The sequence below is a fragment of the Pteropus medius genome, unplaced genomic scaffold (assembly GCF_902729225.1).
Source record: "Pteropus medius unplaced genomic scaffold, Ma_sr-lr_union100, whole genome shotgun sequence".
In the NCBI taxonomy this organism is placed as follows: Eukaryota; Metazoa; Chordata; class Mammalia; order Chiroptera; family Pteropodidae; genus Pteropus; species Pteropus medius.
The window spans coordinates 3,975,583-3,989,570 of record NW_024352785.1 but is presented as its reverse complement, the minus strand read 5'-3'; the positions used below and the strand labels follow the sequence as shown (position 1 = coordinate 3,989,570).

The 13,988-nt window shown below is 36.8% G+C and overlaps 1 protein-coding gene across 3 annotated transcripts in view; it reads left to right on the top strand.

The window, feature by feature from the left end:
- Positions 1-13,988, top strand: part of EFNA5 (ephrin A5) — a 261,565-nt gene that overhangs the window by 211,531 nt on the left and 36,046 nt on the right. For all 3 annotated transcript variants that reach the window (XM_039848406.1, XM_039848407.1, XM_039848408.1), the window contains exon 2: positions 6,007-6,299. In XM_039848406.1, coding sequence (XP_039704340.1) covers positions 6,007-6,299 — 293 coding nt within the window. The remainder of the gene's footprint in view (positions 1-6,006; positions 6,300-13,988) is intronic.

The window sequence follows — 13,988 nt, the reverse complement described above, 5'->3', positions numbered from 1 at the left end:
GGACAAATGAGAAATTCTTCTGGTTAAAAAGAGACATCTTATTCTGAAATTAGCCTTTAAACCAATAATGGTAGAATTGAAAGATAGTGCTGCCAAGATATATTCACTCTAGATTTAGTTTAAAATTTGGGAGGAACCCTAAGCTGACAGATTTGCTTAATCTTTGACCATAAATCATATCCTTTACATTTCAATTTCAGAATGTAATATATTAAGTTGCCTTCTAATTAAAGAAGTGACATTATAGTTCTGTTCTAATAGGAATATTAAAATGATCACCTCTTTGACAGATTAAAATACATTTAAAATGTAATAATCAACTAGCTAGTTCATGAGAAATAACATTTTCATTATTGAATCCTTTAAAACATTACATGAAAGGGGGATAAAGTGTCTCACAGCTTCCTATCCTCTAATAACCACTCTGCCTCCTTTCAGTAATGCTGTTTCTATATTTATGGAATGAAGAAACTTCACTCAGGAGCTGCTTGATAAAATACCTCAGTACATATTTCCCTGGAAGCAGGTGCTCTGCTGTGCCAGCAACATATGCTAAAGGCCAATTTGGAATGTTTTAAATATGCACCATACCCTTCCTTTTCCAGCTACTAAAATAAAATGCATTTTGGCTTTAGCAAATGAGGATGGAATGAGGGGAGGAACACTGCAGGGAGAAGCGGCTGAAGATGAACTCAGAGAAGGATGATTTGATGCTGCTCCGCTGCAGCCTGAAACCCAAGGCATTGCCCATGTGTCCTTTGGACTTGGCCTCCCCAGTTGTCAGTATCCACAGCACGAGAGCATATGGCAGTAGAGGAGGAAGTAAGGTCAATGCCATGAAAAAAAAAAACGTCTATTGAGAAAGAAAACTGGGTGATGCCTATTTGCCATAGCAAAGAAGAATTAAGGGCAGAGGAAGTTGAGAACTTCCACTTGAAGCAAAGGACTAGAATATTCAAATACTAGATGTCTCCTGTGGAGGGACCCAAGTTTGTAAATAAATTAGTTAGGAGGATCAAAATCCTTATGGTTCAGGTTAACTATGGTCATGAAACAACGTTTTGGTTCCTGTCTCAGTAGAAATTTGAGGGGATACATTGCCGATAACTAAATGAAAAGGTAAATTGTCCACTTTTACTTCTATTGTCTTTATTTCATTTGAATTCCGAGACTTAAGTCATGATTCACTTTCTCCAGACAGGTTAAATAAGGAGAAAAATTAATAATAGTTTTAAATTTACAATCAGAATTGCTGTGGAGAGTCATCGGGTAAACACTGAAGACATACTTAGGCAAGCATGCGTCTGCATGTAGACTTTCTAGCTCAAATCTCAATTTTGGTTGTTATTTTTGCTATCAATAGCCCCCATATGTGTTTTATTCCAACCATCCAGGCAGCCTCTGTGTCATTGAGAACTATTATAAGGTACGTATTTCATTTTTGGTAATTAAGTTGATTACAAAGAACTAGTTTCCATGCTAACTTTTATGCATTTTAATTAACTAAATGACCCTTTCATAATATATATGACATTCTCAATCAGTATGCTGCTAACTTTTGATAAATATGTGCAATGTATTCTTGCCATAACAGAAAAATATACTATTATATTTTATATGGAGCATTGATCTAAGTAGCCATGCAACCCAGTGGAGAACAAGGGCCATCATTCTCTGCATACTTGATGTTTTCCTGGCACCTGAGACTTTTGTTTTGTGAGATACAGTCAGTGTAGAAATCATTTTTCTTCAACACAGTCATTTTTCTAAGTATGATAACTATGCATGCTTTTACGTTATAAACCACTGTGATACTTCAGTAGAGATTGTATTGTAATTATTGCTGGCTTATTGGTAATATGTTCATAATATATGGTGATTTCAGAGAGGTAGAGGTCCATGGATTCAAAGGATGGGGTTAAGAATAAGGAGTAAAGAGGACACATTACAAGAAAATTTCCAAGAAATTTACAAATGTATTAAAACAGTGGCCAGGCTACCCATGGCATTTGTTAATATTGGCATGTAGAATCGTTCTTCTCAGGTGTGAATTTGCTCATTGAATATGAGCTAAAGCTCATGAAAGCTGTTTCTTGATGGGGGGAAAAAAAAAACCCGACTTCTTTACGTGAAGGCTAACAGCACTTTATTCCGTGAAAGCCCGGAACGATGTGTGTGATTCGGGAGCTAACCCTGTGACCTGAGGTTGAGGATAAATGTTGGTGTACCCTTTAGCTTTCCGTTTAGGAATGTGGGGTCAGCCTAGTAGGGAAGAGAGTATCTGTTGGATGAGGGGAATTGCAACTGGTAAGCTTTTGGAACCATTGTGGTTAAGAGGAAAGAGAACATGCATCAGAACCGTGTGACATCATAGGTTGAAATCCTAACTCTACTTATTTCCTATGAAAAAAATTGAACTCAGAGAATAGCAACTTCTCTGAAATTCATTTCCTCATTGGTCAGATGAAACTAATTATAACCATCCTCTGAGAATTTCACATGGCAATGTACAGAAAGCCATAACATAGCACATCTGAATGCAGCAAATATCTGTTGCACCAGTGAATGACAAATGAAATGAAACCCCATCAAGAATGAGAATCACTTTTCTGGGGGATACAAACTAGACCTATGAACTTGACATTAGCAGTTTACTCTCAGGAAGTGAAATAGTGAAGAGCTTCAGTTCGGGGATCAGAACTTGGGTTGCTTGGGTTTGAATTCTGCCTCCAACTTTTACTAGTTGTGTAACCTTGAGCACATTGCTCGACTTCTTAATCTCAGTTTTCTCATCTTTAAATGGTGTACAAACAATGTCATTCTGTGGGATTTGTGATGGAGATTAAATTGAGATCATGAATGTAACATGATAAGCATTCAATAATATTAGCCATACATATGTGCTTCTTCACAGTAAGGCCAGAAAAGAATAGTTCAGTGCTACTTTGTAGCCAGAGAGCATGATTTGGGATAGTATAGAATATTTAACCCTAAACTTTGTTTTGGATTGTACCTTTTACATTACACAGATGCCTTTTACAAGTTCCAGTTTATCGTTGTTTTTATTTATATTGGCCCTCCTTTGAGATTTATGTTAGTCAACTAATTTATGTAGATTAAAGATCTGAAACAAAAGTGTAAACGAGTTCTATGCGAATCATCATCTTTACTTTGTCATAGAAATAAAGGGTAGAGTTACTAATTCCTGAGCAGTCATATTTATAAAATAGTTTCCACAGCGATTCACTTAACCACCCCCACACAAAGTAAAATGTCACCAGAAAGGTCAACCTAATGTAAAATGGGTCTTCAATCTCATGATTTGTTTTATTAAAATTTTAGCAGTATTAACAAGGATAAAAGTTGGAAAGGGAAGCTAAATTTGAGGTGTCAGAAAACAATGACGATTTGGAGAATAAAATAATAACAGAGAGTCCGGACAGTTGTGGTTTTTATTTTTGTTTTCACTTTTCAGCAGTGTCAGGTGTGCTAGTAAGAGCTAAAATGACAGACTCTTAGGTAAAGGAGAAACATCCCCCTGGAATGTCTTTAAAATCTATAATAATAATATAATAATAGAAAGTGCATCTGGGCATTGCCTTCTGCTGCAGTTCTTGTCTGGCTCTCATCCAGAACTTGTCAGGCTTCTCTGAGTGCTGATGATTCATAGCCCAGCACCCTTTTATCTGAACATTGCAGTGTCTTTTCTTTGTACTTTGGCAGTGATGTTACCTTGATGTTCAAAAATCTTTTAAAAGCAACACAGGCTTTTCTTGCATCTTGACAAATTGTTGTCTGCCTGTAATGAAGAAAAAGTAAACCTAGTTCCATGATTATTGTAAATACACAGAAATAAATACTTCTTGAGGGTTTTTGGTTTTTAAAAATGGTTATGTATTTTGAGATCCTCTCACCAGAAAGTGATCTGGTCCTCTTCCCTTATTTCCTTGTATATAAATCAGCATGCTGCTTTTCAAAAGCATGGGTCAAATGGAGTTTCTTTAGATCATTTGGTATTTGAGGACAGACTTTAGGATTTCTATGTGATTTTCTTTCTTTTTGGATTTTTAAAAAGGGAAACATTTTATTTTTCATTCTGTCGTATGCTCTTATTGCTGTTGTTTAAAAGTTAACATTTTATTTTTTAGCATTTTAATATGCTTCAGTCTATCCTGATAATAGTAACAATGCTTTACATTCCCATGGTGCTTTTCATACATTTCCTTACCTAAGACATGAAGCAGCCATGTGAGATCAGATTCTCATTATTATTCCAGTTTATATATGAGGAAACTGAGGCTCAGGATGGTTTATGACTGTCCCATTCAACCTGTTGCAGAATCTTTAAATCTAGGTATACTCACTCAAAATTAGTGTTTCCACTTCTCCCATGTTTTATCTCAGAAAGGGAAGTTGGCTTTGGCAATGAATATTCAGCATCCAGAGTGAAGGTGGTATTTCTACTGGGTTGAACATTGGTCATGACCACCTGTGCAAGGTCTTTGTTACGTGTCGATGCTGCATTTTCAGGAGAACACTGGGGGACAAGAGGAGGATCCAGAAGCAAGAATGGCGAGGAGCCTGGGGACTATACCAAAAATAACCAAAGGAATCAGGATTTTCAAGTCTGGGGAAAGGAGGATATGGAGAGACATAACTGACATCTCCGTATGTTTTATGGACTACCTGCTGGAAGAATTAGATTTGTTCTTTGTAGTTTCAGGAGGCAGAAGTAGGATCACTGGAAAGAAATTACACAGAAGCAGATTTATGCTCAATATAAGAAGAAACTTTCTAACACTTAGAGAAGTCCAAAAATGGAATAGACTAGCTCACCATCACTGGGAAGTGTTCACTCTGAGACTGTCTGACTTGAAGATTATATGACTTCATGGGCGTTATATTTCAGCAGTAACACAGTTTTATGATGAGCCTTCTAAGAGCGCAGAGAAGAATTTCCTCACTAGCTAAAAGCAGAGGGGATTGTAGGTTTTCCACCCTGATTTTAGAAAGTTGTATGCATAGCGCCTGTGTTGCATGTCACTAGGTCCTGAGAAATACTGTCAGTTGATGGGGAAAGGCATATTAGTTCAAACAAATAAACAAAACTTTTGTAAGATAACAATTGAAACAGACAATGTGTGATATGCGCAATGTTGTGTGTGTGTTCGTGCATTTTAACTATTTCAGGATGACGTGGCCCTGGTTTTTGCTGTTTTCATCTGGCTTGTTACTTTCACTACTCATCAGTCTAGCTCTAGAATGAAAGTTATAAAATTTAAAGAAACGGGAAATGTCATTTGATTTAAATAGCTTCAATATTCTTAATATAGACAGGGATAGAACATCAAGATCGGCTAAAATAAGTTTGTGACATAAGCAGATTTACTAAGGGAAATGCTTAACTAGGTTCCAAAGTCTTCATTCCAGGTCTAGCTCAGTCACTCACCACTTCATCATTGTGCCTTAGATTTTTTATTTTTCTCTCAAGTGGAAGTATTATTCTAAGGGTTTCCTTTCCAACTTTTAAATTTTATGATTTTAATTCTCTCAATTTTATGACTCTACTTCTCTTGATTTGCATAGAAAATTGAGAAGTCTCAGTTATAACAAAAACAATTCAATCACTTATTCTTTAAATTACTTATTCAAAAACATTTATTAAATGAAACTCTATTTTAGAAATATGCATTGCTTCAATATATGTCATTTGAAGAACAAAAGGAAAACAACATACCATTATCTTTACTACTTAAAATGAATGTGAAGGGTTCCATTTGTAGGGTATTTTGAAACAAATATAATAGAATTCCTCTGTAAGATGACTTCTTGTCGCTTTGATTTGGAACTAACATTTCAAAGCAGGCCCAGAATCACAATGGCATGCAACAAAAACAACTTACAATAAATCTTTTAGTCCTGGCATTTTATTACAGATTCAACCACCGATTCCAAAAAGAAAGCCCTTCCTCTATGAGTAATCCCAGCTTTTCCTTCTTCCAACAGATTCCAGAGGGGTGACTACCACATCGACGTCTGTATCAATGACTACCTGGATGTTTTCTGCCCTCACTATGAGGACTCGGTCCCTGAAGATAAGACCGAGCGTTATGTCCTCTACATGGTGAACTTTGATGGCTACAGTGCCTGCGACCATACTTCCAAAGGCTTCAAGAGATGGGAATGTAACCGGCCTCACTCTCCAAACGGACCACTGAAGTTCTCTGAAAAATTCCAGCTCTTCACACCCTTTTCTCTAGGATTTGAATTCAGACCAGGCCGGGAATATTTCTACATCTGTGAGTATATATAGATATATCGTGTTGTAGGGCAGCGACAAGAATCCAGACTAATTTTTCACCCATGTTTCAAGCTGGACTCTGCATCACAGATGTCTCCTTGTAAAAGCATACTCCAGAGTCCCTAGATACATTAACTGGGAATTGAGAGCACAAATTAGATTAAAGACACAGCGCCTCTCCCCCTTTGAAATTGCGTGTCAGCCTGTTTGGTGAACCACTGCTGACTTGTATTTCTTTTAAATGAAAATTGCCAGGTCTTCTCCAAAGCTGAGGAAAAGAAAGAGATTTCTGGAAAAAAAAAAAAAATTAAAGGAAATAATTAAATTTACATAGCTCAGAGTCATTGGATTTCTTATTCAGGTGTCAGCAATATCCTTTCAATCATCCATATATTTGGTGGAGAAAGCCAAAACTCCTGCAAATGTCAGCATGCTGACGATAAATACGCTCTTTGCGCCAAGGAGAAAAGATAATCGTTAAGGGCAGCTGTGTCTTTAAACAGGAAAGAGCGTGAAGAAGGATCTAGAAAGGGTTCCAAGGGAACTGATATAAGTGAGTTTCCTGCCTGTGAGCATTAAGTGACTGTCCTGAGAGAGCTCTAAAACTTTCTCATCAGACCTCTGTATTAATCACATTGCCATGGTCTTCTTTTATTCCATCATGTACACATCGTCATTACTTCGGTCATAGTAGTCATATATTCCAGGTAAACATGTTCAAATCTCACTGTGCAGAAGTCACCTGGGGAATCTTGCTATAATGCAGATTCTGATTCCGGGGCTCTGCAGTGGGGCCCGAGTTTATAAAGCTCCCAGGTGATGGCAGTGCTGCTTGTCCATGGACCGTACTTTGAGTCAGCAAGATCATAGGTACTGTCTAATTTAGGCAGCTTTCTGTGTATCTATTTGGACTTTCCTTTAACGAGTATCACATTTTTAAGTTATCTGGCTTTTCCCACTTGTTTTCACGATCAGCTGAAGGAGTTAAAAGCATATTTGTTCAAAAGTACATTTATCAAATAGCTTTATGGCTCAGAAGTGTTGGGGGATGCAAGATGAAAAGACTCTCTGTCCTCAAGCGGTGACTGTCTAGTGGGGAGCAGACATGTCAATAGGCAATTAAAGTGTAAATAGACAATTACTGAATGACGATAAATATAAATGCAGGGAGCAGTAGGACCATGGTGGAGGTTGTATCTCACCTGCTTGGAAGAATTAGGACACGCAGCTGCACACAATGTGTGGAGATCCAAGCGGTGACACCCAGTATGCTTACCACTGACCTTTCACCCCGCTTGCCAGACCAACAAGATGAAGGACATTCCTGTTCTTCTGACTCATACCTTCAATCTGAGTGTCCCCACCCATTCCTAACCCACATGTTTTAAGTCTACACAGATTTCTAGCTCCTCTTCTTCTCCGGAAAACAGAGTTTTATAATAAGCCGGATTTCACCATCCATCACAAGGGCACTCTCACTTATATTGGAATTGAATTAAAAAGGAAATTGAACAGTGCCCGTTTTGTTATTTCAGTGCATACTTCAGTCGTTAGTCATGAGAAAACATGTAAAACCCTTGATACTATCTCACATTCGATCCATAAAATAAGAAAAGGAATATTGAATCCCACGGATGGAGGAAACACTGGCGTACAGTGAATTCACACGTTCTCAGGCAGCAGGCTCTTGCCTTTCGCTGATTTTTTACTTTGTGAAAGAATCTCATTCAGTAAATGGGAAAAAGGAAAGAGGAAGACTTCATTTGTGGGGCAGCAACTAATTGCCTAACTCTAGAATATCATACGAATATAGGAGGGAATTGTTGCCAGCTTTCGTATTGGTTTCTCCAATGAAAAACCAACAAAAGCAAAACCCCAAAATGAAGAGAACACTAAAATGGGAAACGTACTCGTAATCATACCAGCTAACTAGTCAATTGCATGGTTATCACAAATTACGGACTCCACTGAGGTTCGTAAGCAAGATGCTATTATTCAAATAGACCCATAGCGCCTGTGACTCGTTTTTCCTCGTGTGTGGTTGATTTCAATATTTCACTAAAAACCATTATGTGTCTTCTATAACATCATTTAATGGAGTCATTTAACTGTCAAGGGCTCCTGTCAAAGTAATTGTTTGAAAATGCTTCAAAATATCAAGAGCTTTTTCCTGTTCAGCTGAGTTTAACCTGAATTACTTTTTTTTAATGAGAGGTAAAATAGCACAAAATTAGCAGCGAGGAGATGTTCATTTACAAGAAGCACAGTGACCTCGTATTGGTTAAATTGAATTTTTAACCATGTTTTAGAACCATACGAGCATCCTCTCTGTCTTTTTAGTAGTAAAAGTGTTTCCTCTCTTTCACTGCGGAGAGCAGGAGCGGCAGAGCTAATGTGGATGGATGTCTTACAGACATTTAATATACCGCGGTCATAATTAAACTAAAGGATTCTTAGGGGAGAATTGACCCTCAGTTGAATCTTTTTCTCTCCTAATATGCATGGAATGAACAAAATGATTGGGAAATGGCTCTTTTCACACTTACTATGTCACAAGAAGCTCTATTGCCAATCTCAGAAACAAGCTGGCTCTCCAACGGTCAGTTTTATAAAATGTTCTTACTAGGCCAGGGGTGTATTTCAGCTCTTCATGGCCTTAAAATCTCTTCCATGTTTTCCAAGAGAAAAAAGGAAGCTGTAGCCTTTCGGCAGTCCTGCTTTCGGGCTCTCTAGAAGGGTGAAGTTTAGTGCTGACTCTGAAGAACCAAAATTCAGATACAAACTTGATTTGTGGGAAGGGAGGAGTATTTCATAACAAGGTACCTTCCTCATCACTTAGACTCAGAGAGGACACAGATTAGGGAGTTCTTTATCAAGTTCTGCTTTATCCTCAACAAGATTTATCTCCTCTTTAATTTCTTTGAGGTATACAAAATTAAGAAAATACAGTAGTTGGAAATATCTCATAGGAAGCTTCTGATTTACTTTAAACATTAAATATTCCTCACAGTTCCAAATCCTTTGTCCTAAGAATGACTCGGTGTTATGTCCTGCTTTCCCTGGGAACAGGCAGTAGTATATTAAGTTGTCATAATCGCTGGTTCTTGCTAAGGCAGACTGAGCCTATTCTCGAATCTGACAAATACTGTTTTTAATATAGGAGTTATTTTGGTCAGTGATTGGCAAGCTAGAGTAATCACAGAAAGTCAGTGGTATTTCTATCAGTGACAGAATAGGTTATGGCAGTAGTCATTTATATAGACTTCCTAAGGTAATGAGTTATTTTAGCAACGTCAAAAATACTCCTTTTCGAAATGACTCATAAATATTAACCCAATGAGAACATGTTTAAAAGAAGTTTTGCTGTTGTCATTTTTAAATTAGAAGAGGCAAAGGAAAATAAATAAGGGCGCAGTAAGTTACTTTTTAAAAGTCAGTAGAAACAGATTTTGAATGTCCTGTTCTGTAAAGTAAGAAGACCCGAGCCTCAAGCTCTTTTCTTGAATTAACTGCTGTACGATCTTGGGTAAATCATTCAGTCTCTCTGGATTTCTAATTCCACATCTTCTGTTTGCAATAGATGATTTCAAACATTCTTTGGAGCTTTAATATCCTAATCTGACTCTATTTATTCTAAGGGTCTGCACCTTACTAAGGTAAGAGAGAACATCTGTAAAATGACCCAGCCCAATGCCTTACTTAGTAGGTGTTCACTAAATACCAGTTAAAGGGATATCTTTAAGGAGAATGCAAAGTGGAGAGGCATATTAGAATTATTAAACTAGTTCTACCCCTGCCACCTTGTTTAAGCCAGCATCATCTGTGGTCCTGACTAGTGCAGCAGGTTCCTGTTTTCCTTCCTCCAGTCACCGTGCTATCAAAGCCTTCCAGTGACACCCTGTCTCACCAAGACAAAAATCCAGAGTCTCTAACCTGGCCAGCGATATTCTCCTTGGTAGGTACTCCTCTCTTCCCCACCCTCAGCCTCTAGGACTTCTTCTCCTACCAGTCTCTGCCCTGTTGTCTCTGCTCCAGCCACCCGCCCTTTTTGTTCCTCATACCTGTCCAGTGCCCCGGACATCAGGGCCCTGGTATTTTATCTTCTCCCTGCCTAGGATTCTCACTGCCCCAGGCATCCATGTCCTTTGCTCTCACTAAAAAATGTCTTTATCAGACAGGTTATCGTATCCTCCCTATAAAAGATACCACTGCTCTCATTCTCTATACTTTTACCTTGCTGTATTTTTCCTCAAGAACCTGTCACTCCTGACATTATATATTTATGGTTGTTCGTTCACAGCTGTTTCTGCTCTGTGCCCTGTGTTATAGAGTTTGTTCAATAAATTAGCGTAACTAATGTTTACATAGCACTTACTCTGTTCCAGGCACTGTAGTAAGGCACCTTACAATTCTGAAAACAGCACTGTGACGTACTGGTTTTATTTCTCATTTCACAGGTGAAAAAAACTGAGGCACAGAAAAGTTAGGTAACTTGAAAAGGGTTTTTATAGGTAAGAAGTGGCTGATCTGAGAGGAAATTAAGTGAATAAGCAACTAAAATGAAGCAGAGATAAAGTCCTAAGTATCGCCTAGACTTAAAAAGGAAAAACGTATTTTATATTTTATTAAAATAAGATTAGGAACAATTAGCATAACTGTTTAGAGAATATTACTTTATAAACTGCTAGAAACCCAAATCAGATACATTTTAAACACATTTATGCATTTTTAGCTCTCCAAAGGATACTTTTCCATCTCCAAAAGATATTTCAACTGTGTCTTCCCAGATGGTTGACCCTTTTAATATAACTTCAGAAGGCAGAAAAGTTGTATTTTCAAAGAAATTCTTTTTAAATCCACTAAATATTCAGCATGTAGACTGAATCATGATTCCATACTTGATGCAGGAATGAGTAAGTTTTAATAAGAGACGTACAATAAGGAAGACAAATGCCATTTTCTAAAAATGATACTCAAAAGACAGAATTCTTCAAGCATTTGCTACATCTAAGTTAAGGTGATTTTCTTCAAAAGAAAATACTCAGAGTCAAGATGGTTTATAGTCACATCACCCAGACGGAAACCAGGAGTTTCTGGGAGATTATTAGGGAACACACCCTGACTAAGCTTACTGGCAAGTAAACTTGGATAGATATGTTGTTTTTAGAATTATTCTTTTATATTGAAATGGTGATAGAGTACAGAGCTGAAAAAAAATCTATTTGTTTCACATTAGAATCCCAAAACTCTCATTAATGAAAAGAACTCTTAGGCAGCTAAAGATTTCTGTTCCAGTCCTTTTGGTATACATAATTTTCAAAATTAGAAAGAAAGTCATAAATAAGGACAATCTGTGTTACTCTGGGCATTATTCTTAAATCCATAGCTATAATGACTTGAATGCATGGTGGTGAACTGCTAATTCTCTGATTTATGTACTTAGTTAAAAAAAGTTTAGAGACTTATGCTATAAACATAAGGCAATTTTAATATGCACTACACAATTTTTAAAACCGACTAAGTAACCTAAATTCTTAAGAGATATCTTATCGATCAGTATTAGCCTCAGAGATCATTTGATTGTACAACATAGTTATTGACTATTCTGTAAAAGGTGTAAGAACATTCATTAAATCCAGAGACTACTTACTATGTAAAGAACGTCATTCACTTGCCAACTGGATATATTCCAAGAGCTTATTTGCAGGTGAGTTTTTTGGAGCTTAGAGTGTAGTTTCTCATAGCAGTGTTTCTAAAATCAGGCAAGCTCTTCATAATGTGGGGAACCTCCTTAACCATAATATTGATTTAAAACTGTATATTTTGTTACCAAAAAAAGTAGAAAACAGCATGTAGAAAGAAGAGTTGTTCAATAAATATTTGTTGAATGAATAAATGCCACAGTAGTAAGCCAAATAGAACAAAAAAAGCAATTAAAATTTTTAAAAAATTTGTTATAGTGTTTGAGAAAAGCAGATAAATTAGAAGCCCTAGGTTTTACTACACCCACTACAGCAGTTCCCTAATTTCTTAATAATGTTTTTTGGATTATATGCTGGGAATACATTACATAAAAAGAGAGGGAGGAACATGGTTTAAAAAATATAAAGGGCACAGACTGGTGAATGCATCCTTGAGCTCACATCCTCTTTCTATATTCTTAATAGCTGTATGACTTTAGGTAACTAAACTTCACTGAACCTCACTTTCTTTATCTATGAAATGGTATATAGTGATAGTTTGTTTTTTTTTTTTATCACAGTCTTATTTCCAAGACTCAAAACAAAATTTTTTCAAAGACTGATTGACTATCAAGTAGATAACTCCAATCATCCACATCCAAAAATGTTTGCATCCTTTGAAAAGTTAAGGCAACTTGAATAGTCCTGATTGATATTTTAGTTTAGTAACAAATTTCATAAATGCTTAGTAAAGAGTCACATTTTAAGTCCATGCCCTACATTCTGAAGGAGTTACATGCTAGGATTACATATGCCTAAGGAAGTCTTCATTCCCTTTGAGATGTCTGCTTTTTCAGCAGCTTGCTTTAGTAATCTACATTAAGAATTATTTGGGTCCTGACAGTTCACACCAATTCGCCTTTTTTTTGAAGTTGTTCTTATTGAAATAGAAGAGTGTCACAATGGCACATTTATCAAAGCAGGAGGTAATCTTTTTCATCTTTCATAGTCTTTTACTCTTGCAGGGGAGGTGACCTGTAGTACAATGTACTTCCCTAAAATGAACAACTCAATATTTGCTTCACCGTGTGTGTGCATTTTGCTTTTATTATTGAAAAATGTTTTTGATGACTGGAATCTTATTTTAGCGTTAAATATTCTGCATATACTTCAGCTGAGATTCAAGGGACTTATAACTGAAATTTCCAAAAGGACTGTGTTTAACTACTGGTTCATCTCTTATATATTTTTTTAGGTATGTAGATTCAGATCGTGGTATTCAGTAAAGCATATTTATATTATGCCGAGAAGGGAGTTGAAGTGCAGTGTTAGTAAATTTACCAATTTTAATATTTTCTATAGGTTTTTCTTTTAGGTTTTGTTTTATGTTGAACATACAGTGGAACAGTTTTTCTCCACTTGGATGCTGAAAGTTTGGAATTATATCAGATTTCTGTTTGAAAATAGTCATCCTATTCCCTTTGTATACTTCTCATGGTCTTTAGTGAACCTGCAAAAATGTACCTTTTAATTTAAAGAATGAATATCTTTATTAGAGAATTGTATCTGTTTCAAGTTGTCCCTAGCCATCTTTTAGGAAAGCATGAATGGATTTCAAGGGCTCTTAAATGAAGGTTAAATAAAGAACACGAAAGAGGATATTTAGGCCCTTCAGGATATTTTTCTGTGTTAATTGTAACTTACTCTTCTGCAAATGGTTTGTAGTTAGGTGCCCTGTTACCTTCTGAACAAGAATGGTCGGCTCAGGCATGGCTGGAGCGCGGATGCGTCACCCAGTGCGTTTCAGGTAGTCCGAGTAAAATCGAAGGTGCGGGAGGCAGGGGATAGGAACATGGGATATTTGAAAATCACTTTATGATTTTGTAAAATCTGGGCAATATTACTTGGTCACGTGGGGAGAATTTTTAAGAGAAATGCATGTCCTGTGAAATGACTTGACTAAAGGGCGAGGTACTGTTAAAGAGAATCCGAGAAATGAACGCCAG